This window comes from Camelus ferus, chromosome 5 (assembly GCF_009834535.1).
Source record: "Camelus ferus isolate YT-003-E chromosome 5, BCGSAC_Cfer_1.0, whole genome shotgun sequence".
Classification (NCBI taxonomy): Eukaryota; Metazoa; Chordata; class Mammalia; order Artiodactyla; family Camelidae; genus Camelus; species Camelus ferus.
Genome location: NC_045700.1, coordinates 7093419 through 7121191, shown reverse-complemented (window position 1 = coordinate 7121191; position 27773 = coordinate 7093419). Strand labels below are relative to the sequence as shown.

At 37.9% G+C, this 27773-nt stretch overlaps 1 protein-coding gene across 5 annotated transcripts in view; it reads left to right on the top strand.

The window, feature by feature from the left end:
- Positions 1–8149: 8149 nt before the first annotated feature.
- The window catches only part of CFC1 (cripto, FRL-1, cryptic family 1), a 31569-nt gene continuing 11945 nt past the window's right edge, over positions 8150–27773 (top strand). For 2 of the 5 annotated variants that reach the window (XM_032479261.1, XM_032479260.1), the window contains exons 1-4: positions 21526–22375; positions 26687–26835; positions 27150–27199; positions 27290–27463. In XM_032479261.1, coding sequence (XP_032335152.1) covers positions 26771–26835; positions 27150–27199; positions 27290–27463 — 289 coding nt within the window. In that variant the 5' untranslated portion in view covers positions 21526–22375; positions 26687–26770. Of the gene's footprint in view, positions 8894–9928; positions 9948–11731; positions 11825–21525; positions 22376–26686; positions 26836–27149; positions 27200–27289; positions 27464–27773 lie in introns of those variants that run through there. The other 3 variants (XM_032479257.1, XM_032479258.1, XM_032479259.1) reach the window with 3 other exon arrangements.

Here is a 27773-nt window from a genome sequence, read left to right as displayed (position 1 = left end):
CCAAAATGTGTGATCACTTATCGGCCCAGAGGTTCCTGCTTTCCTCTGTCTGTCCAGACACCCCCGTTGTTCATGAGATGTATGGTTTCCTGCATCTGGCCCCGTGGCTCCCTTTCTCTGCTCATATCTGGCTCTCTGCCTGCTCTAAAACCTCCAGGAGTCTGCCCGGTGGTTATTAGGTTCTTATTTATTTTTATTTATTTAATGGAGGTACTGGGGCTGGAACCCAGGACTCCATGCATGCTAAGCACACACTCTGCCACTGAGCTATACTCCTCCCCACTGCTTCATTTATTTTTGGAGAGGGTTCATCATAATAGTTGTCTGGGAAGACACAAGATCACAGGTAATAAAGGAAAGATTAAATGATCCTCAGGGAAAATACACGAGTTTAGGCTAACTTCGTGATATCAAAGCTTACATGGCCAACAGTCCCACAGTTGTTCAGCAAGTGAATAATCCTACAGAACTTTTTTCTTTGGAATAAATGTGTGTTTTGACATAGATCTTTTCATTCTGTGCTCCATCTTCCCAGTGTGATCCATCATGAATATTTGTCAGTTTATGACCATTTATTTTAAAAATATCTTATCTGAAAAAGAATATATATATATATATATATATACATATATATATGTATATATATATACATACACACACATATATATAAATATATAACTGAATCACCTTGGTGTACACTGGAAACTAACACAACACTGTAAATCAACTATACTTCAATTTAAGAAAAAGCCTTGAGGCCAGTAATGGGAAGAACTCTTTGCAATTTCCTAGAGATTATTTTGTGCTTTACAGCTTTCTGCACTGAACAATAAAAATGATAATAATAGTATGACATATACTTAAGTTCCTTCCATTTCCTACATTGAGACCTACTGAAATGAGCATGCGTGTACACACATTTTTGTATATTTAAGTGGGATGAATTCTTAGCAATGAAATTGCTGGACCAAAGGCATATGTATTTTATTTGTTGAGAGATGTTACCAAATTACCCTGTACTTAAGTTTACACTAATTGACACTCCCGTGAACAGTATATAGGAATAATTCTTTTCCCAAAACCTTATCTTGCAGCATTATTCTGTGATTATAAGATACATACACTGTAAAAAAATGCCATTTCACCCACAGTTAGCCATTACATCAGAGGATTTTAATCATGTGTTCCTCTGTGTTATTCTTGCCATTGGAAATATTCACCTAAGTTGTGTAGCTGTTGAGTTTCTGGTTTTGGAATTAGCTGTGGAATCCAGTAATACTGGATTTTGACACTCTTACCGTAATAGAGAGGATAATTGTGTAATCTAATTTCTAGAATCTTAGATGCGTTAAAACTAACTTGGATGATACGTCCAAATGTTGTCATTAAAGAAATGTTTTTCAAAAATAAAAAAAGTAGTTATTCAAAAAATGATAATAATAGTAATAAGTTTTGCTCTCAAAACTCTCCCTTTTCTCCCCTCTTTATCTTCTTTTAATCCTTCACTTTTTATTTGCCTTTGATTTACTGTGTTTTACAGTTTTTAATTCATGATTAAGAAGATATAAAAGCCAAGAATTAATTTACAGAGTGTAAAACTCTTCAAGGTCTTGCTTCAGCCGGATAGATTTTTAATAACTACTTTCATCTGTCAATATTATTGTGCTTTTCTCACCAAGAAAGTCCACAGTTTAAGAAATTCTTGAACTGGAGAAATCAAAGAGGGCACAGGGGAAGACACAGAGTCCTCAGGAGCCTGGGAGCTAAAATCTTAGTATGGGAGAGAGTTTGTGACCTCTTCACGTCTGGAAGGGCCAGCTGTCATTCTCAGCTGTCTCTCCTACGTCACTACAAATGAAATGTCTTGTCCTCTGAGTAGTCTTTTCCATGTTAGGCCTCTGCTGGTGTGTAGTGTCAGAATAATGCTTCCTTGCCACCCCCAACCCCACCCTGACTCCCACCACCAAGATGTCAGCGTCCTAATCTTCAGAACCAGTGAATGTGTTATCTTATATGTAAAAGGGAGTTTGCAGATGCAATTAAGGGCCTTGAGGTGAGGAGATCTCATGGATTATCTACGTGGACCCAATCTCGTCATATGAGAAAATAATAAAAGAGAGGCAGAAGTGTGGGTTAGAGAGATGAGAAGGAAGGAGGAGAGATTCAGAGCATGAAGAACTCCACCTGCTGTTGCTGCCTTTGAAGACAGAGGAAAGAGGCTGTGAAGCAACCTCTAGGAGCTAAGGATGGTCCTGAGCTGGCAGCCATTCAGGAAGCAGAGACCTCAGTCCTACAACCACAAGGAACTGAATTCTGTCAACAACCCAGTGATAAAGAAGTGGATCCTCCTCTAGAGCCTCCAGAAAGGAACATAGCCCTGCTGACACCCTGATGTTGGGCCAGTGAGACCCATGTTGAACATGTGACCCACAGAACTGTAAGAGAATAAATTCTTGTTGCTCTGAGCTGCTAGTTTGTGGCAGTTTATTACAGTAGCAAGAGGAAACTGATACACCTTGTGCATTTGAAAGGTTAGGCATGCATAACAGCGTGTCTTCCCAAACATGATTTCCCATTGTCCTTTCATTTTTTTCTATAACCTTCTGCCCTCCTGCTAAAGCCAATAGGTAGATGATAAAGTCTTCCAAGATGATTATTTTAAAAAGTACGTCAGGCCTACTTTTTTTCAGGAGTTAGCTAATGGAGTGTATTCAATTCACCATTGGCTTTTGAGATGCTTTGGCTCAGCCTTGGCACAGGTTAGCTGGATCCCATGTTCAGGGTCCCACCAGGTAACAGCTGAAGCCTCAGGGGGCATTTGTCACACCTTTCCCACAAATAAGTTAGAAAACCAAAGTTTTCTGAGAAAACATACATTTAACGCATATTGAAAATATATATTGAGAAGTACCTTAAAAATAAGCACAAGAGTGTTGATGACAGACAGACCTTACTTTGAATTATCTCTTTGCATCTTGGTTCCTTTGTGACTTCCAAAGCGGAAAACCACTTTCATGGGGATTCAGTTTCCCCAGCAACTGTTGGTTGCAAAGTTATCTTGAAATTCAAGAAAATACATGCAAAGTCCCTGACACTGAGATATTACTAAGTAAATGGTGATACAGTTTTACAGGAAAGATAATATAAAGAGAAGCACCAAAGCCGAAGGCCACCGAGAGCACACCTGTGGTTGAACAAGTTGGGTTCATTCCACATTGCAGTGAGGGGGAGGGCACACCACGGGGAACCATGGGGTTCTCAGGGAAGTGTTTTAGAACCTATTTATGGGGGAGGGCATAGCTCAAATAATAGGGCACATGCTCAGCATGCACGAGGTCCTGGGTTCAATCCCTAGTATCTTCACTGAAAAAACCCCAACCCCCCAAAGTTAATAATAAGTAAATGAACAGACCTCATGACCCCCCTCAAAGAATCTGTTTATAGAATTTGAGCTTTGTTTGGGTGATTTGGGAGAGGATCTAAGAAAGTGGGACTTTGCTTAGTTGGAAAGTGGGGGAAATTCTGTGACTGGGTAACTCAATAAATTTTACCCAGAGAGAGAAGAATCTAGAATGAGAATGAAGCTGTAAACTGGAAAAGAAGTAGCAGGGACTCGTTTCGGTATTAATAGGGGGAGTTTGGTATTTTGAGGGTGGCTCGTTGACTTTATTTTCTCTGCTTAGACAAAATTATGAAGTGGATTTCTCTGCCTTATTCTAGCATGGTTTCAGAGTAATTCTCTCTGACATTAGTGTCCCAGGAGATTGTTTATGACCAACAGGAGAATAACATGGAAGAGCTATAAATGTGGGCCAGCTTGTGAATTTCAGGGACTGCTCTTTTGTTCTCTTTCTTGGCAGGATCAATCTTCTTACATTTTAATGGATTGGTTGACAAATAGTGGGCTGTTGGTGGAAGCCCACTTCATACTGAGCAACTAAACACTAGCCTATTCTAACTATGAGATTTATACCTATTCTGTAAATTAAAACATGATCTTCCATTTCTGCAGAACTTCTAGTAAACCTAAGTATGCCCTCTAATACAAAATTTTGATCAAGACAAAACTGAATAAGTGAACCAGTAAATATTAACTAATATCAAGTCACCTTGGGCATATGCATACAGTGAGCCAAGATATGTGCAGTGTATATTCGGGGGTGACACTGAGAGTGGCATTGTGGGGACTGGACAGTTAGTCATTGTTTGATTATTCATTACTCAGGAAAACTGCTGCCCAGTCAACTCAGGAAACTGGTTTTAAAATAACCACAATAGTGCTTTGCTAGGTGAAACTGTCTGAGCTTGGGCACTAAAGGAGGTAGAATTGGGGAGGGGGGGAGAAAATAGTCTAATAAAAAAATTGTGCACAAGTGGTTTTCTTATTGAGTCATAAATGACAGTGACAGTATTGACAAGAACACGGCTCAACCTGATACAGGGAGTGCTCTCCAGGGTGCTGATTCAAACAGCCCTGAGCCCTGTCCACAGTCAGCTGTTTTCAAAGTGGGCAGGCCCTTTCTCTTAGTAGCATCTGGTGCCTGGAAGAGTGTGGCATTTCCCCCTTTTGTGAATTTGATCATTAGAAACATATTTACATTTCTACCTCAAGGGTATAAGTCGAATAGCAAAAGGAGCAGGTGAACCAGTGTAGGTTGGGGGAAGTTTCCTGTGAAGCTTGTTTTCCCAGTGTAGTTTAGCACTGTGTTGGAGAGAGGTAGTTTGAGCATTCAGCATTTCAAGGCAAATACAGTTTTTTATCTTTTTTTTTTTTTTTAACATTTTTTATTGATTTATAATCACTTTACAATGTTGTGTCAAATTCCAGTGTTCAGCACAATTTTTCAGTTATTCATGGACATATACACACTCATTGTCACATACAGTTTTTTATCTTTGTAACAAAGTTGAATGATAAAATACAATTTAAAAAGTTAGGCTCCTCTGGGTTTCAGTGGACAAGGGAATTCAGAAAACTAGCATTTTGGAGACGACTGAAAATAAGGATGCATAATATTCCAACAACCTATGAATAAACTGGAGTTCAAAAAATATTAATATAAAAACATGATTCATAGCTTAGAAAAGACTTAAAATATAAGGAAAAGAAAATGTATATCTTCTGACATTCCTAAATTTCCACCATGGCAAACTGTCATTGCCTAAAGGAAGACAGACTCATTTCTTGTCATAAAGACAATGTGTTCTCCAGAGCCTGAACCTCATAGCATTTTTATTTCAAGCTGGAACATTCAGCGGTAGATTGATTCACTGGGGAAGAATTAAAGTCTCCTGCCCTATACAGGTAGTTTCTGTGAACTGGTGGGGAAGGGTAGCTCTAATCACAAGACATAGTTACAGGTGAGTAGGAGCAGTTCCTTGTTTCAGTTGATGAATCATACTGAAGGAAGAAGAGACTCTAGGGGAAAAGCCAAAACTTTCACCTGCAGGACTCTGGAAGTTATTGCTAAGTCCAAAACACTTAACCCAAGAGAGATGCCTGATTGGAAAGTACTTGTTAACCAGTGGCAGTCTCTACTGGTTTCAGTGGAGTGTAGTCATTCAATATTCACCACATATGTTTTTTTTGATAGGTTTTTTTTTTGGTTTGTTTGTTTTGGCAAGGGAGGTAATTAGGTTTGTTTGTTTGTTTATTTATCTTAATGGAGGTACTGGGGATTGAACCCAGGACCCCATGCATGCTAACCATGTACTCTACCACTGAGCTATATCCTCCCTCTCACCACATATTTTAATATCTGCATATTTAATTATTTGTTGATAATAATTTACTTCTACAAATCCAGAAAATGGATCAGTTATAGTGATTAGGGGAACATGGAAAGAACCTGACAAAATGATAAATAACTTGAGAGTGTCCCTCACCTAAGTCTTACTTGGTAAAATCCATATTCTTTCTTTCTTTCTTTTTTATTGAAGTATAGTTGATTTACAATGTTGTGTTAATTCCTGGTGTGCAGCATCGTGATTCAATTATACATATATATTCTTTTTCATTATAGGTATTATAAGATATTGAATATAGTTCCCTGTGCTATACAGTAGGACATTGTTGTTTATCTATTTTGTATATAGTAGTGTGTATCTGCAAATCCTGAACTCCCAATTTATCCCTCCATCCCCTACCCCTTTTTCCCTGGTAACCATAAGCTTGTTTTCTTTTTAAAAAAAATTATCCACATTTCTGTTTATTATATGTGTAGGACAACATATTCAGGAACAATGATAAAGTAATGTATAAAACTTCAATAAGAAATACAGATTGCAAAGTACTACCATTTAACTTTTTATACAAATGCTTACGTATTTTCACTCAGTTGTTAAATAAAGCACACATAACTCAATTTTAAAGTATTTTTTTTAGTGAGGGGGAGGTAATTAGGTTTATTCATTTATTTATTTATTATTTTTTATTTTCAGGGGAGGAGCTAGGGATTAAGCCCAGGACCTTGTGCATGCTAAGCAGATGCTCTACCACTTGAGCTGTACCCTCCCGAAGCACACATAACTCAAAATGCTAAATAATGCTAGTTTTTAAAATTAAATCCTCTAAAAATATGTAGGTGAAAACTCAAAATTGTCTAGTAAGATATGTATGACCTTGTTTAGTATTTATCATAGATGTCAAAACGATCACGATTAAATCCATTTTAAGCATTTACAGAATACTCCTTAGGCCTAATATTGATCTATTAAATAAAAATATCAGAGAAACTGGTACGGCATCAGGTTACAGCATTACTAAAAATATTTTTTATTGAAGTATAGTTGATTCACAATGTTGTGTTAGTAAGAAGCTTTATTTAAAATCATCTTTCTCAAAGTTTTAACACTAAAACAAAAGCCAAATGTACCTAAATGAGACCTAAGCTATTCTCAGTAACAGTATAACTTTTGTCCTATGGGTATTATTATTTTCAAGCTTTTTTCCTTTATATGAAACTACTAAAAGGAAAATATAAGTATGTAATAACTCAGATTACCTTGTACATTTATCATTCTATAAACATACGTTTTAGTAATTAATATATTAAGGTCATAAATCAAGTCACTACCCCTTATGTCAAAGGCATTTTATTATTCACTGACTTAGAACCCTTACTTTTATGTGTGCTATGGAGCTGAAGTCAGCCTATTTTGCCTCAAAGGGTGGGAAATATATTCCAAAGTAATCAGTGTGGTTATTTCTCAGTAGTGCAGTTATGGGTAAATTTTACTCTCATCTATATGTTTCTATAATTTCTATACTTTTATGAAGTGATATATGATATATGTATGTATGTATGTCTCTATATATTATATAATAGTTACTTTAAAAATACAAATGGAAGAATAACTTGTAAGTGCTAGACCGTATGAGTACTAGTGACGAAACTTAGTGAATCTAGTGGAAAAAATGAGGAGGTAAGACTGACGTCTTTGGAAAACAAATGTATGCATGTCTGTGCGTGACTGGGACATTGTGCTGTACACCAGAAATTGACACACTGTAACTGATGGTACTTCCATTAAAAAAAATTAGGAAAAAAAAGACTGAGGTCTATGAAAAGTTACTATGGAAACCACAAGATGACTTTATACCCACTGGATATAGAACGGATATTTATTTCAGGAAAAATTATGGCAAAGTTTTATATTGTGATTACACAGATACATAAAAATGCTGATAATATTTTAGGATAGCGTGATTATTAATGGTTTTCTTCCTCTATATCATAAAGGGTGCTATTAAAGCAATTTTGTGATTAAATTGCTTCATTTTGGTGAAGGTTTATCCTATGTTTATCCTTTCAGCAAACTGCTGCTGAGGAAGATGAGAAGGACTGAAAAATCATTATGGCTGATATTTAGGAGGGAACGTGAGAACTGGGAAAAGAAGGCTGTTATTTGTGTCAGCAAATGTTCTGGGAGACTCTGCAGTTTTCTAGGCGAGCCTAATGGTGGCTGGAATAAGGCGGAGGAAGGGGATGACACCCAGAGTAGTTGAATGGGAGAGGTACTGAGAGAGGTACCGATAAGGTATGGTGATTGTAAGCAACTCTAGACAAATCTGTGGTGCAAAAATAATTTTTGAAAAGAATATGAAAATGAATATATGTATATATGCATGACTGGGACACTATGCTATACACCAGAAATTGACACATTGTAACTGACTATACTTCAATAAAAAAAAAGATTTTATCATCTGTGAAGTCAGGGGAAGATGAAAGAACAAAGCCACCACCAGGTCTGGACAGGTGTAGGACTGCTGGGAGAGGGGAGCAGATGGCTTCCTGGGCACAATCTGTGCACCATGATGGGGCTGGTGGACCACTCTGCAGGCCATGGGGAATCGTGAAGTGAGCTTACACAGAAAACTAAGAGGTGACTGTAAAGCTCCCACTGAGACCAGCAGGAATGGATCACATGGAACTGAGTTTATTCAACTTTCTGAACAAGAGTGAGCTCCACCTGGGAAGTCTTGGTAGCATCTCAAAGGGAGAGTGATGGCAGGACGCTGAAAGGGTTCACATGGTTCTGAGGCAGATCTGGGCAGCAGGGATTCACTAGCATCTGTAAACCAGGGGAGTTGCTGACACAGTCTCATTCTTTGGAATCCTTGAGTTTATGTGGAGTCTCTGAACTAAGGGCTTATCTTGGAATATATAGGTCTGAATGAGCTTGTGGTAAGCCAATGTGAACTTAGGTAGTTTTTCATCATGGTGTGAGACAGTTTTTCAGTTTTGAGACTCACACAGTTTGTTTTACAAATTGTGGTTTCTGTTCATGTCTCATTGTTTTTCATTTTGGAAAGATTGTCAAGATACAGTGTGAGGAAGGGATCAGATGGCGCTGGATTGGAGGCAAGGACACCCATGGAGAATTTCAGGTAACACATGACACCTAAAGGGCCAAGTTGGAACCAGACAATCATCATGAGGCAGTGAGCAGGTGACAGATGAGGGATGATGCAGAGGAATTGCAGGGGGATGTAGATACCAAATAATTTTGGAGAGAGGAATAAGGCAGGATAAGAGAGAGGGAGGATTTGGGAGTGACACCAACCTTCTAGCTTGAATGAATGGGCAGAAAAAAAAAAGCTTGACAAAAATATAGTAAATTCAAGGTGGAACTGTTTCCTGTGGACATTCAGGTGCTGCTCAGAGGACACTCATTTGTCACTTCTATTACACTTCCAACAGACGTGTAATAGAAAAGGACAAATCTGACTCCATATTAGCTCTAACCCTGTGCTTTTAGCTCTGTTTCCTGTGCTTAATCATGCTGGTTTTGCACCTTTTATAAAAGAACGTTGCCTAGAGCCTTAAATATACGGGACAGCCCATTGTCAAAGCTCTGACCTTTAAGGATTTTAACCCTTTTCATTCATACAAAGATAACAAATCAGAGAAAGGAAAACAACATTTGTTTTGTTGGAGGTTTACAGGGACACCATGATCTGACCCAGGTGGACGGCTGCAAGAACAAAGGATTCCAAAAACAAAAAATTCCTGCACCAAGAAGTTTGTAACAACCAGCCACACCCTCTCCCCTTTCTAGTATAAAAGGAGCCTGAATTCTGATTTGAGGAAGATAGTTTTCCAGGACATGAGTCTGCCATCTTCTTAGTCTGGTGGCTTTCTGAATAAAGTCACACTTTCTTTCTTTCTTTCTTTTTATTGAGTTATAGTCAGTTTACAATGTTGTATCAATTTCTGGTGTACGGCACAATTCTTCAGTCATACAGGAATATACATATATTCATTTTCATATTCTTTTCCACCATGAGCTACTACAAGATATTGAATGTATTTCCCTGTGCTATACAGTATAAACTTGTTTATCTATTTTATATATTACCAGTCAGTATCTGCAAGTCTCGAACTCCCAGTTTATTCCCACCCAACTCTCTCCTGGCAACCACAAGTCTGTATTCTATGTCTGTGAGTCTGTTTCTGTTTTATATACAAGTTCATTTGACTTTTTTTTTTTTTTTAGATTCCACATATGAGTGATACCATATGGTATTTTTCTTTTTCTTTCTGGCTTACTTCACTTAGGATGACATTCTCCAGGGACATCCATGTTGCTGCAAATGGCATTATGTTGTCATTTTTTATGGCTAAGTAGTATTCCATTGTATAACTATACCATAAATTCTCTATCCAGTCATCTGTTGATGGACATTTAGGTTGTTTCCATGTCTTGGCTATTGTAAATAGTGCTGCTTTGAACATTGGGGTGCAGGTGTCTTTTTGGAGTAGGGTTCCTTCTGGATGTATGCCCAGGAGTGGGATTAGCTGCATCATATGGTAAGTCTGTTTTTAGTCTTTTGAGGAATCTCCATACTGTTTTCCACAATGGCTTCACCAAACTGCATTCCCAACAGTGTAGGAGAGTTCCCTTTTCTCCACAGCCACTCCAGCATTTATCATTTGTGGACTTTTGAATGATAGCCATTCTGACTGGTATGAGGTGATACCTCATTGTAGTTTTGATTTGCATTTCTCTGATAATTAATGATATTGAGCATTTTTTTTCATGTGCCTGTTGATTATTCGTATGTCTTCCTGGAGAATTGCTTGTTTAGGCCTTCTGCCCATTTTTGGATTGGGTTGTTTGTTTTTTTCTTATTCAGTCATGTGAGCTGTTTATATACTCTGGAAATCAAGCCCTTGTCAGTTTCATCTTTTGCAAATATTGTCTCGCATTCCATAGGTTGTCATTTTGTTTTGCTTATGGTTTCCTTTGCTGTGCAAAAACTTGTAAGTTTAATTAGTTCCCATTTGTAAAAGCATTATTTCTTGCCCCAAGCACCTTGTCTCCCAATTTATTGGCCTATCATGTGGCAAGCAGAATGAGTTTGGGACTGGATAACAGACATCTGTTGAACAGTTTTCTGGGCCAGGCTCTCTTCTAGGGCCTGGGGTAGATTAGGGCATTGTCTCCCTGCCACCCCCAAAGTCCTCATCCATGTGGAGATTACACTGGAATGAGAGGAGATAAAAATAAACAATAAACATGACAAGCAAACTATCCGGTGTGTTAGAGGGTGATGAATGTTATAGGGAGAAAAATAGAGCAAATTGAAGGGATTGGGCCTGGCAGGGGATGGCCTGGGTAGCAGTGGTAAATGGGGGGCACTAAGGATAGGACTCACTGAGAACACCTCCAAGCAAAGAACTAATAGAAGTTAGGAACATTCCAGGTAGCGCCATCATGTAAAATTCGGGACACATAGATATATTTGAGTTTCAAGTCAGCAACGAGTGATCTTTTCATGTAAGTATGTCCCATGCAATATTTGGGGCAAAGTTATAACAAAATTATTTGTTTATCTGAAATGCAGTTTTCACTGGACAGTCTGTATTTTTATTTGCTAAATCAGGCAACCCGGTTCCAAACAGACAGAATAGCTTGTGCCAAGGCCCTAAGAAAGGAGTGTGCTGAGGAAAATCAAAGGGCAGGGTGGCCTACACCATGAAGGTGGGGATGGGTTGAGCGTGTGGGCTCCTGAAGTCTGGCCAGGCCCCAGTGAGGGTGTGGCTTCACCATGAATAAGATGGGGCAGCAGCTGCAGGGCTTAGGGCAGAGGGGACCAGAGCTGCTAATTGCTTTTTTTTTTCTTTTTAAATGGAGGTACTGTGGATTGAACCCTGGACCTTGTGCATGCTAAGCACATGTTACCGTTTGAGCTGTACCCTCCCCAGACCCTACTTGTTAACAGGATCCCTCCAGCAGCTGAGTGAGGCCAGACTATGGGTGGGGAGCAAGATGACCTCTGGGCGACCTCTGGAAAAGGCACTGTGTGTGCAGAAGGGTGGGTGGTCAAGATTCCTTAGCTTTTCTGTACTTCTGAAGAATATTTTAAATTTAAGAATAAAGAAAGTGAAGAGACTGGGATTGTTTGCAGTTTCGTGGGCATTTGTCTTGTCTGTCTCAAATTAGATTGTAAACTCCTGGAGACAGAGACCCAAATCTCCCCTCCAGGAGTCAGCCAATGCTTTTTATAAAGAGCCAGATAGGAAATCTCTCTTAGGCTTTCTAGGGGAGGAGGCAAAATCGATGATATTAGCATGATATGTAACATTAACAAGACAAGACATTCACAACGTTAACAAGACAACATTGACAGGAGAGAAATCAAATTTCCACAAGATTTTATTGACAAAATTAGAAATATAACAGTAATAGACACGATGTTTTGTGGTATAGGAATACTAGCGGAAAGAACGGAAGTATTTGGGGGATAACATCTTGCTTGGCTGGGGTTCAAAGTTACTGTTTCCTCTCACCAGAATTCATCGCAATTGTTCATCTGTTACTGCTGATCTATAATGAGATTTTATGTATTTTATCTTTGGAAATGTTTTTTCACACAGCTAAGTACTGACAAATACTGATCCCTCAAGATATGGCATTACTTGAAAGTATTTATCACTTGGAAGGTCTATGTAGAATTTTGCTAGAGTCTTCCCTTGAGGTCTGCCTTTTAGTATGCTTGTTACATTGCAGATAAATTACTTCCAATTTGAAAGCTAGGTGGAAACTCCTCTATTGCACAGATACATGGATTTTGAAATAAGGACATTTCCTTTGCACTTTAATTGAAGTCCAAAAAAAGACTGTTACAACTGTAGTTTCAGCTCAGAACACAGACCCACAGCAAATTTGTATGGGAATGGAGATCACACTTCTTGTTTTAATTTCGACAGCCCAGGAAGTGTATAAGCAATTTAACATTACTTGCGAGTTAAACCTTAGCTGTTGTCTAAATAACTTTACTACAGTATAAGTTTCACATATAAACTCTGTTTTGCCCTATAGTTTTGGGCTTGTATTTCATTAAGAAACATTATCAAATGTGCAGCCAAAGCTGATTTGTAAATTCAGCTGATGTTTGATAATAGTGGTTGAGGGTGGTTCTTCTTATTCAGAAAAAAATTCAATTTCAGCCGTGAGATTAAAAAAAAAAAATCACAATAAAACTTCACCACTCCTAACCTATTGAACTGCTGTGTGATTGGGCAAGTTACGATTTCAGCTTTTATTTTATTTTATTTTTTTCAACTGTGAACTTTAATTCAACCAGGAAAATGTAGCAGTGTTTCCTTACCCATAATTTATCTGCTTATGCCTCAGCTACATACAAAAATTTCTCCAAACTACAGTTGCTCATCTTTCTATGACTTCTTTCAATATTCATCAATTTCAAGGATTCAGCTTTTATTTTGACAAAAACTCATGAAACTAATAACCGTTAGGTCCAAACTAAGTTTACTGCTGATACTGCTGGTTCAACAACACATGACAGATTGAAATTTTTTCTGCAAAGCACCTGCTGTTGACTAATAAGATGAGCAACCATTCATTTGAAAGGCGTTACATTTTCAGAAGCTTTGTAAATTTGTCCAACCAAGCCTTTTCCTCATCCATGAATGTTTTTACCATTGTCAGCTGTAGCACACCTTAACAGTTTCCATTTAGGTTGTACTGGATTTGCATTTTCTCAGCCTCTTTGAAAATGTCCTCGTTACAGCCTAATTCTTTAGGCACTTCAGACTCAGAAGTGGTTTCTCAAATAAACAACACCAGGCAGTATCAGCAACACCGTTAGGCTTATCAAAGGCCAGGGAAGATCACTTGAAAACATTTGCCTTATTTTAATTGGCTGCTAATGTTGCTCCCAATGTCCTCAACTCTTCAGCTGTTATAGCTGAAAGGTCAATAGTCTTAAACAAGTTTATTTTCAGTTACTGCAATAAATCAGTTCAGTTAACTCACCATCAGTTAAATGACTTTTCTTGTTTTCCAACATTTGGAGACTGACTTTGGTTGCAGCCTCATTTTTATTTTTGTGAAAAAATTCTGCTATGATGAGAGATCTCACTTAAAATTTTCCAGTTTTCCTTTAAAAAAACTTTTTTTTTTAATTGAAGTATATAGTCAGTTACAATGGGTCAGTTTCTGGTGTACAGCATAATGTCTCAGTCATGCATATATATACATATTTTCATCTTCATACTCTTCTTCAGTAAAGGTTATTACAAGATATTGAATATAGCTCCCTGTGCTGTGCAGAAGAAATTTGTTTTTTAATCTATTTTTATATATAGTGGTTAACATTTGCAAATCTCGAACTCCCCAATGTATCCCTTTCCCTGGTAACTGTAAGACTGTTTACTATGTCTGCGAGTCTGTTTCTGTTTTGTAGTTGAGTTCATGTCATTTTTTCTTTTCTTTTCTTCCTTTCTTCCTTCCTTTCTTCCTTCCTTCCTTCCTTCCTTTCTTTCTTTCTTTCTTTCTTTCTTTCTTTCTTTCTTTCTTTCTTTCTTTCTTTCTTTTTCTTTCTTCTTTCTTTCTTTCTTTCTTCTTCTTTCTTTCTTTCTTTCTTTCTTGTCTTTCTTTCGTTCGTTCTTTCTTTCTTTCTTTCTTTCTTTCTTTCTTTCTTTCTTTCTTTCTTTCTTTCTTTCTTTCTCTTTCTTTCTGTTCCACATATGAGTGACTGATGTCTGACTGTCATCTTCCTGTGAGTTGGGAATGTGGTGGTGAGTGCTTAGACTGGAAAGTTCAACACCTATTTTATTGTTTTAGCCAGGTTGCTGTCGCATAATGAACATGATGTTTTGCCATCCAATTAAATAATCTACATTTCTGTGTGCTTTAAAAATGAAACATAAAGTCCACTTTTCATTTTTTGTTGACATAATGGGCATGTGTCAGTAATAAAAGTCAATATAATGTCACAGTGCGCGGCACTGAAACAGCTGTCAAGTTATAGCCTACTCAGTGCAATTCTGAGTGTGCCAAGCATCCGTTCCAAGTGAAGAGTGTTGCATCCGATTTGCTTCAGCTAACTGCAAAAGCAGCCCCAGACAGCACGTAAAAAATGGAACATGGCCAGCAAAGTTTTCTTTATAGATACCACACATAGTTACAAATATTTTTTCTTTTGCCTTGTGATGAGAAATTTTAAGATCTACTGTCATGGCAACTTTCAAATACATAATACAGTATTATTTTTTTTTAACATTTTTTATTGATTTATAATCATTTTACAATGTTGTGTCAAATTCCCAGTATTATTAAATATAGTCACCATTCTGTACATTACGTCTCCATGACTTACTTATTTTATAACTGGATGTTGGTACTTTTGACCATCTTCCCACATTTTTCCCACTCTCTACCCCCCAGTCTCTAGCAACCACCAATCTTTTCTTTGTAGCTATAACTTTTGTTTGTTTGTTTGGTTTAGACTCCACAAATAAGTGAGATTATACATTATTTTTCTTTTTCTGTCTTACTTCACTTAGTATAATGTCCTCAAGGTCCAACTTTGTTGTCACAAATGGCAGGATTTCTGTCTTTTTCATGGCTAAATAATATCATATGTATGTATATATATAACATCACATTTTCTTTATGCATTCACCCTTCAGTTTTTTCCCATGTCTTGGCTACATTTAAATTTTTTTCATGTCTTGGCTACAGTAAATAATGCTATAATGAACATGGTGGTGTAGATATCTTTTCAAGTTAGTGTTTTCATTTGCTTTGGATAAATACTCAGATGCAGAATTGCTGGATCATATGGTAGTTCTATTTTTAATTTTTTGAGGAACCTCCATAATGGTTGCCATAGAGGCTGCACCAATTCCTACCAACAGTGCACAAGTGCTCTCTTTTCTCCACATTCTTGCCAACACTTGTTATTATTATTATTTTTTATTTGAAGTGTAGTTGGTTTACAATGTGTTAGTTTCAAGAGTACAGCTAAGTGATTCAGTTTATATATGTATATATATATATGTATGTAGAATATATATTCTTTTTCAGATTCTTTTCCATAATAGGTTATTATGAGATATTGAATATAGTTCCCTGTGCTATACAGTAGGTCCTTATTGTTTATCTATTTTATATATAGTGGTGTATATCTGTAAATACCCAATTCCCAATTTATTCCTATCACCCCTTGTCCTTTGGTAACCACAGTTTGTTTTCTATATCTGTGTGTCTGTTTCTACTTTGTAAACAAGTTCATTTGTATCTTTTTTTAGATTCCATGTATAAGTGATATCATATGATATTTGTCTTTCTCTGACTTACTTTACTTGTATGATAATCTCTAGGTCCATCCACATTGCTGCAAATGGCAATATTTCATTCTTTTTCATGGCTAAGTAATGTTCCATTCCTCTGTGTGTGTGTGTGTGTGTGTGTGTGTGTACACACCATAACTTCTTTATCCGTTCATCTGTTGAAGGACGGTTATGTTTCAAACCAAATCCAACAGTATGTAAAAAGGATTATATGCCACAATCGAGTTGGATTCATTTGAGTTTCACAAGGATGGTTTAACATACACAAATCAATAAATGTGATACACAATAGCAAAAGAAAGGACAAAAACCACATAATCATCTCAACAGATGCAGAAAAGGTATTTGATAAAATTCAATATCCATTTATGATAAAAAAATCTTACCAAAATGGATATAGAGGGAACATATCTGAACATAATAAAAGCTATTTATGACAGACTTACAGCCAACATAGTACTCAACAGTGAAAAGTTGAAAGCCTTCCCACTAAGTACTGGAAAAGACAAGGATGTCCACTCTCACCACTTCTATTTAACATAGCATTGGAAGTCATAGCCACAGAAATCAGACAAGAAAAAGAAACAAAAGGTATCGAAATTGGGAGGGAAGAGGTAAAATTGTTATTACATGCAGATGACATGATACCCTACAGAGAAAACCATAAAGACTCCACACAGAAACTATTAGAGCTGATAAATGAATTCAGCAAGGTATCAGGATACAAGAGTAACATACGGAAATCTGCTGCATTTCTTTACACTAACAATGAAATATCAGAAAGAGAAAGTAAAAAAAAAACTGCTTTAAAGTCACCTAAAAAAAACCCCATAGGAATAAACCTGACCAAGGAGGTGAAAAACTTATACACTGAGAACTATAAAACATTGATAAAGGAAACTGAAGATGATTGAAAGAAATGGAAAAATATCCCATGCTCTTGGATTGGAAGAATTAATATTATTAAAATGGCCATACTAGCCAAAGCAATCTGGAGATTCAATGTGGTTCTTATCAAATTACCCAGGACATTTTTCACAGAACTAAAACAAATAATACTAAAATTTATATGGAACCACAAAAGACTCAGAACTGCCAAAGCATTCCTAAGGATTCCTAAAGAGCAGAGCTGGAGGCATAATCTTCAGACAATACTACAGAGCTACAGTAATCAAAACAGCATAATATTGTCACACGTACAGACATATGGATCAATGGAAAAGAACAGAGAGCCCAGAAATAAATCCACACACCTATGGTCAATCTTCAACAAAGGAGGCACAAGTATACAATGGAGAAAAGACAGTCTCTTCAACAGGTGATGTTGGGAAAGCTGGACAACCACATGTAAGTCAATAAAGTTAGAACACTGCCTCACAGCATACACAAAAATAAACTCAAAATGGCTGAAGACTTAAATATAAGGCATGACACCATAAAGCTACTAGAGGAGAACATTGGCAAAACACTCTCTGACATAAATTGCAGCAATACTTCCTTAGATCAGCCTCCCAAGGCAAAAGAAATAAAAGTAAAAATAAACAAAGGGGACCTAATCAAACCTGTAAGCTTTTGCACAGCAAAGGAAATCCTAAACAAAATGAAAAGACAACCTACTGAATGGGAGAAAATATTTGCAAATGATATGACCGACAAGGGGTTAATTTCCAAAATATACAACAGCTCATACAGCTCAATATTAGAAAAACAAGCAACCCAATCAAAATATGGGCAGAAGACCTAAATAGACGTTTCTCCAAAGGAGACATACAGATGGCCAACAGGCACATGAAAAAATGCTCAACATCACTAATTATTAGAGAATTGTAAATCAAAACTACAATGAGGTACCAGCTCACATCAGTCAGAATGTCCATCATCAAAAAAGGCTACAAATAATAAATGCTGGGCAGGTGTGGAGAAAGGGGAATCCTTCTACACTGCTGCGGGGAATGCAAATTGGTGCAGCCACTATGGAGGATAGTATGGAGTTTCCTTAAAAAACTAAAAATAGAGTTACCGTGTGATCCAGCAATCCCACTCCTGGGCATATCCAGAAGAGCTGAAAACTCTTAATGAAAAAGATACAAGAACCCCAGTATCCATAGAAGTGCTATTTACAACAACCAAGACATGAAAGCAACACTTGTTATTTTTTCGTCTTTCTGATAATTGCCGTTCTAACAGGTGTGAGGTGATATCTCATTGTAGTTTTGATTTGCATTTTCCTGATGATTAGTGATGTTGAGCACTTTTTCATATACCTGTTGACTGTCTGTATATCTTCTTTGGAAAAATATCTATTCAGTTCCTCTGTCTGTTTTTTAAATCAGACTGTCTGGGTTTTGCTGTTGTTGTTACTTGTTTGGGCTTGTTTGTTTGTCTGTTTGTATTTTGCTATTGACTTTGTGAGTTCTTTATATATTTGGGGTAATAATCCCTTATCAGATATATGATTTGAAAATATTTTCCCTCATTCTGTAGGTTGCCTTTTCACTTTGTTGATGGTTTCCTTTGCTGTGTGGAAGCTTTTTAGTTTGACGTGGTCCCACTTGTTTATTTTTGCTTTTGTTGCCTTTGCTTTTGGTATCAAATCCAAACAATCATCACCAAGACTGATGTCAAGGAGGTTATTGCCTATATTTTCTTTTAGGAGTTTTATGGTTTCAGGTTTTACATTTAAGGCTTTAATCCACTTTGAGTTAATTTTTTATGTATAGTGTAAAATAGTGGTCCAGTTTCATTCTCTTGCACATGGCTGTCCAATTTCCCAACACCATTTATTGAAGAGACTGTCCTTTCCTCAGTGTATATTCTTGGCTCTTTTGTCAAATTAATTTACCACATATGTGTGGGTTTATTTCTGGGCTCTCTATTCTCTTTCACTGGTCTATGCAATTGTCTTTATGCCAATACCATGCTGTTTTGATTACTGTAGTTTTGTAATATTGTTTGAAATTGGGAAGCATGATGCCTTCAGCTTTGTTTTTCTTTCTCAAGATTGCTTTGGCTATTAGGAGTCTGAACCAATAATTTTATTTCTAGAAAGTTATCCTAAGTTATTATTACTCTAAATAATCCACAGAAATTTGTGGATAAAAATGTTCATCATATTTTTGTCCAAAATTGTTTAAAAAAAAGAAATAATTAAAATGTCCAGCATAGGATATTTTAAAAATGTGGGTAATTTATAAAAAGAATACTTTGCAGCCATTAAAATCTTATTTTAAACTCTCTAATTAAAAGGCAGATATTGGCAGGATGGATTAAAATGTAAAGGACATGGCCTATCTATAAAAGACTCACTCTAGATACAAAGGGAAAATAGGTTAAAATTTAAAGGATAGAAAAAGGTATTTCACTCAAATAGTAGCCAAAGAGGGCAGCAGTGGCTATATTATCAGACAAAAGAAATTTTAAGGCAAAAAAGGTTGCAAAAGACAAAGAAGTACTTTTATATATTGATGAAAGTTCTAATCCATGAAGAAGATACACAAATTTATAAACATACACACACCTAACAACGAGTTCCACTAAGTGAAATCTGACAGAATTGAAGGGAGAAATAGACAGTTCTACAATAATAATTGGAGAATGTGATATCCTGTTTTCAATTATGACTAGAACAACCAGGTCTATTAAGACTTAAAAGACATACAGAACACTCTATTCAGCAGCAGCAGAAAACATTCTTCTCAAGTACACATGGGCCATTCTCCAGGGTAGACCATATGTTAGGCCACACAAAAAAAAAGTCTTACTACATTTTAGAGGTTGAAGTCATACAAATTATCTTTCCAACCACAACGGAATGAAACTAGAAATCACCAATAAAAGGAAAACTTGGAAACTCACAAATACGTGGGAACTAAACAACACACTCAAAGAACTGACATGACAAAGGAGAAATCACAAAGGAATTTCACAAAAAAGCTTCCACAAAAAAACTCGTTATAGCTAATAAATGAATTCAACAAAGTTATAGCATACAAAATCAACACACAAGATTAGTTTATTTCTATACACTAGCAATGAACAATCCAAAAATGGAAATTAAGAAAGCCTACACTAGCATCAAAAAGAGATAAATTTATCCAAGGCAGTGTAAGTCGTGTCTACTGAAAACTATAAAACATTGTTGAAAGAAAATTTGAAAGACCTAAATAAAAGGAAAGACATTTCATGTTTATGGATTGAAAGGCTTCATATTGTTAAGATGCCAATACTACCCAAAGTGATATTCAGATTCAATACAATCCCTATCAAAATCCAAACAATGTTTCCTGTAGAAACAGTAAATCCCATCCTAAAATTCAAGAGCATCAAACAGCCAAAACAATCTTTTAAAGAACAGAACACAAGGACTAACACTTTTCAATTTCAAATCTTAATAGTAAGCTAGAGTAAGCAAGATGTGTGGGGAAAAAGTGTGGTACTATCATAAGGATAGACAGACCGGTGGCTCAGGATTGAAAGCCCAGATATAACCCTTCTCATCTATGGTCAACTGATTTCCAACAAGGATGCCAAAACCATTCGAGGAGAAGAATTGTCTCCTCAATAAATGGTACTAGGAAAACTGGACATCCACAAGCAAAAGAATGAAGATGGGCCCTAACCTTACACCATATACAGATATTAACCAAGTGGATCAAAGATACAAACTTAAGAGCTAAAACTATAAAACTCTTAGAAGAAAACATAGGGGGAAATCTTCACGGCCTTTAATTTGGTGATAGTTTCTTAAGTATGACACCAAAAGAACTAGGCAACAAAAGAAAAAATTAGACTCCCAAACCGAAAACTTTCATTCATCAAAGGACATTAACAAGAATGGCGAAGAGATCATCTATACGACAGGAGAAAATATTTGCAAGTTGTATATTTTATTAGGGGCTCATACCCAGAACATAGAAAGAACTGCCACCAGTCAACAATAGAAAAAAAAGCAACCCAATTTAAAAACAGGGAAAACTTGAATAGTACATTTCTCTAAAGAATATATAAAAATGTCAATAAGCACATGAAAAGATGCTCATCACTAGCTATTAGGGAAATGCAAATCAAAACCATAATCGTCGGTCACTTCACATCCATTAGGGTGGCAATTACCAGAAAACAAAAAATAACAAATGTTGGTGCAGACGTGGAAAAATTAGAACACTGCTGGTAGCAATGTAAAATGGTGCAGCCACTGTGGAAATCAGTTTGGCAGCGCCTCCTAAAGTTAAACACAGTATGACCATATGACCTCACAATTCTATTCCAGGTATATATGCTCAAAAAGAATTAAAAAACAAGGACTCGGTACTATATTCAATATCTTGTAATCACCTTTAATGGAAAAGAATATGAAAACAAATATATCTATATATATGCATGACTGTGACACTATGCTGTACACCAGAAACTGACACATTGTAACTGACTATACTCAAAAACAAACAAACAAAAAACTCAAAACAGGCATTTACACACCAATGCTCATTGCCGTATTATTCCCAGTAGTCAAAAGGTGGAACCAAACCAAATGTGCATCCTCAGAAGAATGGATAAATAAAATATGGTATTTATACATACAATGGAATAGTACTTAGCCATGCAAAGGAATAAAGTTCTGACACAGGCTACAACATGGATGAACCTGAATATATGAAGCTAAGTGAAATGAGCCAGAAGGAAAAGAGCAAATATTGTATGATTCCACTCACATGAAGTATCTAGAATTGGCAAATTCATAAGGACAGAAAGTATATTAGGGGTTACCTATGGCCAAGTGGGCAGTCAATGGGGAGTTATTGCCTGATGGGTACAGTTTCTTTTGGGGTAACGAAAATGTTTTGAATTAGTGGTGATGGCTGCAAAACAAATTGTGCATGTAATTAATACCACTGAATTGTACTTATATATGATAAAATGGCAAATTTTGCTATGGGCTGGATTGGGTCCCCCAAATTCATGTGTTGAAGCCATAACCCCCAATGTGATGGTATTTTGGAGATGAGACTTTTAGGAGGTTCAGATCAGGTAATGAGGATGGGGCTCTCAAGGTGGGATAGGTGCCCTTGTCAGCAGAGACCAGAGAGCTTACTTCCTGCCCTCCCTTTCTGCCACATGAGGACACAGTGAGAAGGCAGGTGTTTGCGAGCCAGGCAGAGAGGAATCCATCACCAGGAACCCATTCTGTCGGCCCCTTGATCTTGGACTTCCCGAGGCTCCAGAACTGTGAGAAAGAAATGTCTGCTGTTTAAGCCTCCCAGTCTATGGTAAGTTTTTACAGCAGCTTGTAAGACATTTTGTGTTGTATATATTTTACCACAATTAAAAAAAACTTAGTTGTATTCCTGAATACAAACGGCAAAGAGAAAAATCACATAACAAAGATCGTATCATTTACAAAAAAATGAAAATATAAAAATCACCCAGGATTAATCTAAAAAAAGGCACAGTGGCAGGTGGCAGTGACCCCTGTGCTCAGTGGTCTTCAGACACTGCACATGCTTCCTGCAGGCTGCTTCTTCTAAACATGCACAGTTCATGTTTTCCCAAAATCTAACTTGAATTCTAAGTCTCACTTGCCTCATTTTTGACAAGGGGGATAATAATGGACTTGGATGAAAAAGCTAATAGTCATTTCCGAGCAATGAGAATACGAGTGAGTTTTACCTTCTCTTTTGTGTTTTTCTGTTCTTCCCAAATTGACTAACATCAGAATGCATTATGTTTTTTTTTTAACTGAAGTATAGCCAGCTTACAATATTGTGTCAATTTCTGGTGTACAGCATAATGTTTCAGTCAGATACATACATCCATATACTCCTTTTCATATTCTTTTTCATTATAGATTACTACACGATATTGAATATAGTTCCCTGTGTACATTCTTCATAATCAGAGAAAATGACACTGGTGATTAAAAATATGTTTAGAATTTACTCTTTTCTCTTTAATCCCATTTGATCCCTACTCAGGTCTGTGTGAGTCCCTGGAGGAGCTTCCAGTTTCCTGGTCCTCTGGCCTTTCTATGCTACAGTTCCTCCAGCATCGCATGTCTCCACACACACCTCCTCCTCCTGCCCTTCCACCCCTCCTGAGGTCCCCTCCCCCTCGTCCTTCCCTCTATAGTCAAGTCAGTGCTTTCAACTTTCCTCCCCGCACCTCCTGTAACCTCCATCATCGTCCCACTTTTGTAAATGCTTTCTGCTCTCTAAATCCCTCCCTGCAGGAGGGGGGCAGTGTCCCTCCATCTAGTGCCCTCCACTGTGTCCCACAGAAGCCCTCAGCCGGCTCAGTAGCTTGGCTTCTGACCGCCGTCACTGCTGGGAGGCACTGTGCAAGTCCTCAACTCCTGAAACCTCATTTTTCCTCACCTACAAAATGGGAAAGTATCTATGTCATCTGGATGTGATGACCATAAAACAAAACAATCAGTGCAACTCAGTGAGGACAGTATACCTAGCCTATATCAAACACTAAATAATTTTAAAGCAAATTGAATCAAACACAGATTTTTAAAATTGACGTATAATCAGTTCACAGTGCGTCAGTTATTTCTGGTGTACAGCATAATGTTTCAGTCAAACAGATACATACATAGATTTGTTTTCATATTCTTTTTCATTATAGGTTACTACAAGATAATGAATATAGTTCCATGTGCTCTACAGAAGAAACTTGTGTATCTACTTTACATATAGCAGTTAGTATCTGCAAATCCCAAACTCCCAATTTATCCCTTCCACCCCCTGCCCCGTCACCATCAGATTACTCACTATGTCCGCAAACACAGATTTGAGGTCAGACGAACCTGTGTTCGAGTCTCTGCACAGCTGTTTCTTAGTCACAATCCCCAAGATGCTTTTTTAGCTTCTTAAATCGCAGTCCCTTACTGACAAGTGGGTGTAAGTGTGACAGCACATTGACTCTGCTGTGTGGTACCCTGCATCAGGCACTGTGCCAGAAGGCAGGGGTGCAAAGACGAGGGTTCCCATTGTTGGGGTCACACAGCCAGGTAGGGCTTGGATGCGGTCACAGGCTGGGCTGTACACTGGAACCCCCTGGGCAGGTTTTAAAAATCCTGATGGTAGCTCCCCCCATAGTATTTTGACAGCCCTGACGGCAGAGTCCCCAAACCAGCACAAATGGAGTGTTTTCAAGGTTTTCTAGTATGTAAGGCCTTTTTTTTTTTTGCCTGATTAAATGTTTTATTTTGAGATAACTGCTCTGTCTTCTGAGCAGGGTCTGAGGTGTGGCCTAAGCACAGTTCAAGAGCTTCCTGGAAACCCCAGTGAGCACACAGGACAACCACTGCTCAAAAGTCAGTCCCGGAGAACTCCCTCTTGCCTAATTGGTGTGGGACATTTCCTCGGTGACTGCTGTACTGAGGACGCAGAGGTGGGATGGTCTCCAGTCCCGAGACAGGGCATGCCAATTCCCACACCTTATGTCAGCTCAAAATGAGCCAGAAGTTCCACTGGAGCACTGAGGGGTGGCCGGCCTGGCTCCAGTCTTATCTGTTTACAACTGATAACAAGAAAGAGGACCTTCCCCAGACCAGGGGGTCTGCCTGCCCACCACGGGGGGCCTCCAGCCACTCCCCAGGCAACCTCTTCCAGCCGGGCCTTGTTCACTAAGCAAACACAGGCTCCTTGGGTAGTGAAATGCAAAACTCTTTTCATAAGACCTTTAAGTAAATGAGAGCAAGTGACAGAGTGTTTTATCACCCCAAGGCCATCAGCCCTTCCTTTCCCTCCTCAGAGCTGACTTCAGAGGTTTAGCAAACAGCCAGAGATAGGACATTCATGGCTATTTCTAGCCTCTCAGCCCTGTCTTTCTGGCAAGACACTTCCTTTCCTTCTTCTACAGTTTCATCTATTACAAGATGCAAGTTTTCAAAACCTTATTTGACATGGGAAATATCATGATATCTGAGAGTTGCTTTGAAAAACCTCAGAGGGGAAAAAGTGTGGGGGATGATAAAGGAAATCAGCAAAGGTTGATACTAAATTGTTGAACCCCAGTTTTTTTTGGGTCATTGTCCTAGCTTTTGTGTACATTTGAAAATATAAAATGCAATGAAAGAAACTGAAGGGGAAAATCAGATTTGAGCAACACTTGTAAAACTTTAATATTACCAGAAAGATTTGGATTCAGTATCATCCTATAAATTGAACAGTTTTAAAACTTTTCATTCAAAGAAATATAATACTTTTGCTTATCTGTGATTTTTGTTGCTCATAAAAAAGTTCCTATTGATTTAAAGTCATAAATGTACTCACATTTAGATATAACTAAATTATGCAATTAACAAGTAATACTCATTAAGTCTAAAAGTATACTTGTCGTGACTCCCATTATAGAAGTTTCATGAAGGGCTGAGGAGACAGTCCCTGCAGGCTTTGTTGCCACTGAGACCCAGTTCTTGGGAGGCCACACGGCAGCCAGGCTCACCCAGTTCTTGGTTTACTTAACAGCCTTTTTCATTAACTTCCCATTTCAAGGTTTAAAACATTAAATCAGTATCAAAGACGATTTCATCTTTGGAGAAAGCAGGCTATGTTTAGAAAGCAGTTCTAAAATCATAGAGCAATTTGTACCAGAGTTGCAGGATGTCCTCTGTGCTGCTGAAAAAAGGATCTCGGTCACTATTTTGGCAATTAGAAAAACTGAAATTAGCAAGTTCCAGAAGAGCACCCCCACTGACAATCACTCCCCTCTGGGATTCAGAGCAAGCTGCTCACCAGACACTAGCGGGTGGCAGTGACCCTGGCACTCAGTGGTCTTCAGATACCGAGTGCCCTGCAGCCTTCTTAATTTCTGTGCATTTGTTTGTCAAAAATCTAAATGCCAAAAGTTTTGGGCTTAAACTGTAAGCCTCAGTTGCCTCGCCTTTTGCTTTGGGGGGTAATAATCGTGCCTCCCCAGAGGGGCGCTAAATTAAGGGGGTCATTATTATGACATATTCGCCACTGTGCTGGGAAAAGAAAAGGACCAGGTTGTGAAAATACTGATGAATCCTCAGAAAGCAGGTTTTGAACTATCTCCCTTTAAATTCATGTTCTCTGCTCAAGACTTTTGGGACCCAAGGCTGCTGGCCATATCCCACACAACAGCTCCCTTCTCCTGCTGGGCCCCCTCACCATTTTTCAGTATAAGAAGTGTGCGATATAAAATCTCCATTTTCCTATGAAAACTTATTTGTTCAAATTGGAGTTTTAATTTTTTGTTTATTTGTTTTTTGGGGGAGGGCAAAGCTTGTTGCCTTGGTCACCGATGTTTTGCATCAGGGGTTGAACGCTCAGGCTGCTATCAGCACTGTGAACACTGCTGGGGAGAGAATCAGCCTGTGTCTCCACCCCGCGCCGCCCCCATCACCCGCCCCCTGCCGGGTCTCATTGAGGGGCTGGTCCTTGAGGTTCTGCGCTGGCCCTGACTGTCACAGCAGACCACTGCCTAAGGGAGTTGCCCAGCAGAACTCAGAGACCTCACTGCGGTTTCTCGTTGTTGTTTCTCGGCCTGGGGAGAGGGTAGGAGACACCTGCATCTTCTGTACTTATCCGTCTTGTGTTCTGATGCAGCTATTCCAGGGTTTGTGGTAAAGATACCTGCAAATACAAAAACTCTTCAATTTCAACTTCCTTGGAATCATCTGCAATGTATCCATGAGAGAAGGAGCCTTTTATACCAGACGTGTCAGTGGGAAAATGACCCGGAGGCACTCTGTTAGGTAAGGACATATGTCACCCAGATCTTATAGCCAAGAGGGGTGTTCAAGAGCCTCGAATAGATTGCAGTGCGCCTACAGCGTTGCTTCTCATCAAGGGGTATGTACACTTTCTTGGTCTCAAAATCTTTCTAAGGACTGACAACATTAATCAAACTCTACAAGTTACAAAATGGGTAACATTTATTATGCATTAAACATATACATTTATATACTTATATATTTGTATATGATTGCATGACATTTTATACATATGTAAATTTATGCTTATACTTTTTAATATTTGAAACTTCAATAATTTTCTTTAAATATTCCAGGCTTCTGTTTCTGATCAGTTTGGCATTAGAGATGATCCACGTGGGAAACAGTAAGAAGCATTCTGTTTATAGTCTCTTGGTTTTTATTGTATATTTGTTTCTCAATCACTATTAGTCTCACGTTTTAAATTTCTGAAAAGGTTATCAAAGAGAGAAATACAAACGCAGTAGAGAAGAAATCAACAATGCTCCAGCTCAGAAGCTCCAGCAGAAAACACTCAACTGGACCTTGAATAATTTTAGGGAGATGAATGACAGCGCAGACGGCTGGAGGCCGCGGGGTGCATTTCCCCACTCCCCGGCTTTGCAGGAGCGTAAGTCGCGATGCTGACACAAAGGTCATCTCAGTCAGTGGACTCCGAGTTTAGGATCTGGAAAAAAAAAAAAAAAACAAAACAAAACCCTAGGATAAATTAAGGATCAAAAGAAAAACCCAAGAGATAACATTTTATCATCTTCAAATGATGATACGCTATAAGTAAAAAATATTTCATAGCTAGGTGTTCTTTTATTCTGAAAAAATGTTTTACTGTTTCATTGGTAAAAGTTGCATTTGCTCTTAAATGCCTTTTCTCTGTAGGTCCAGAGCAAATATCCTAACCTAAGATAATAGCGGACCTTTGC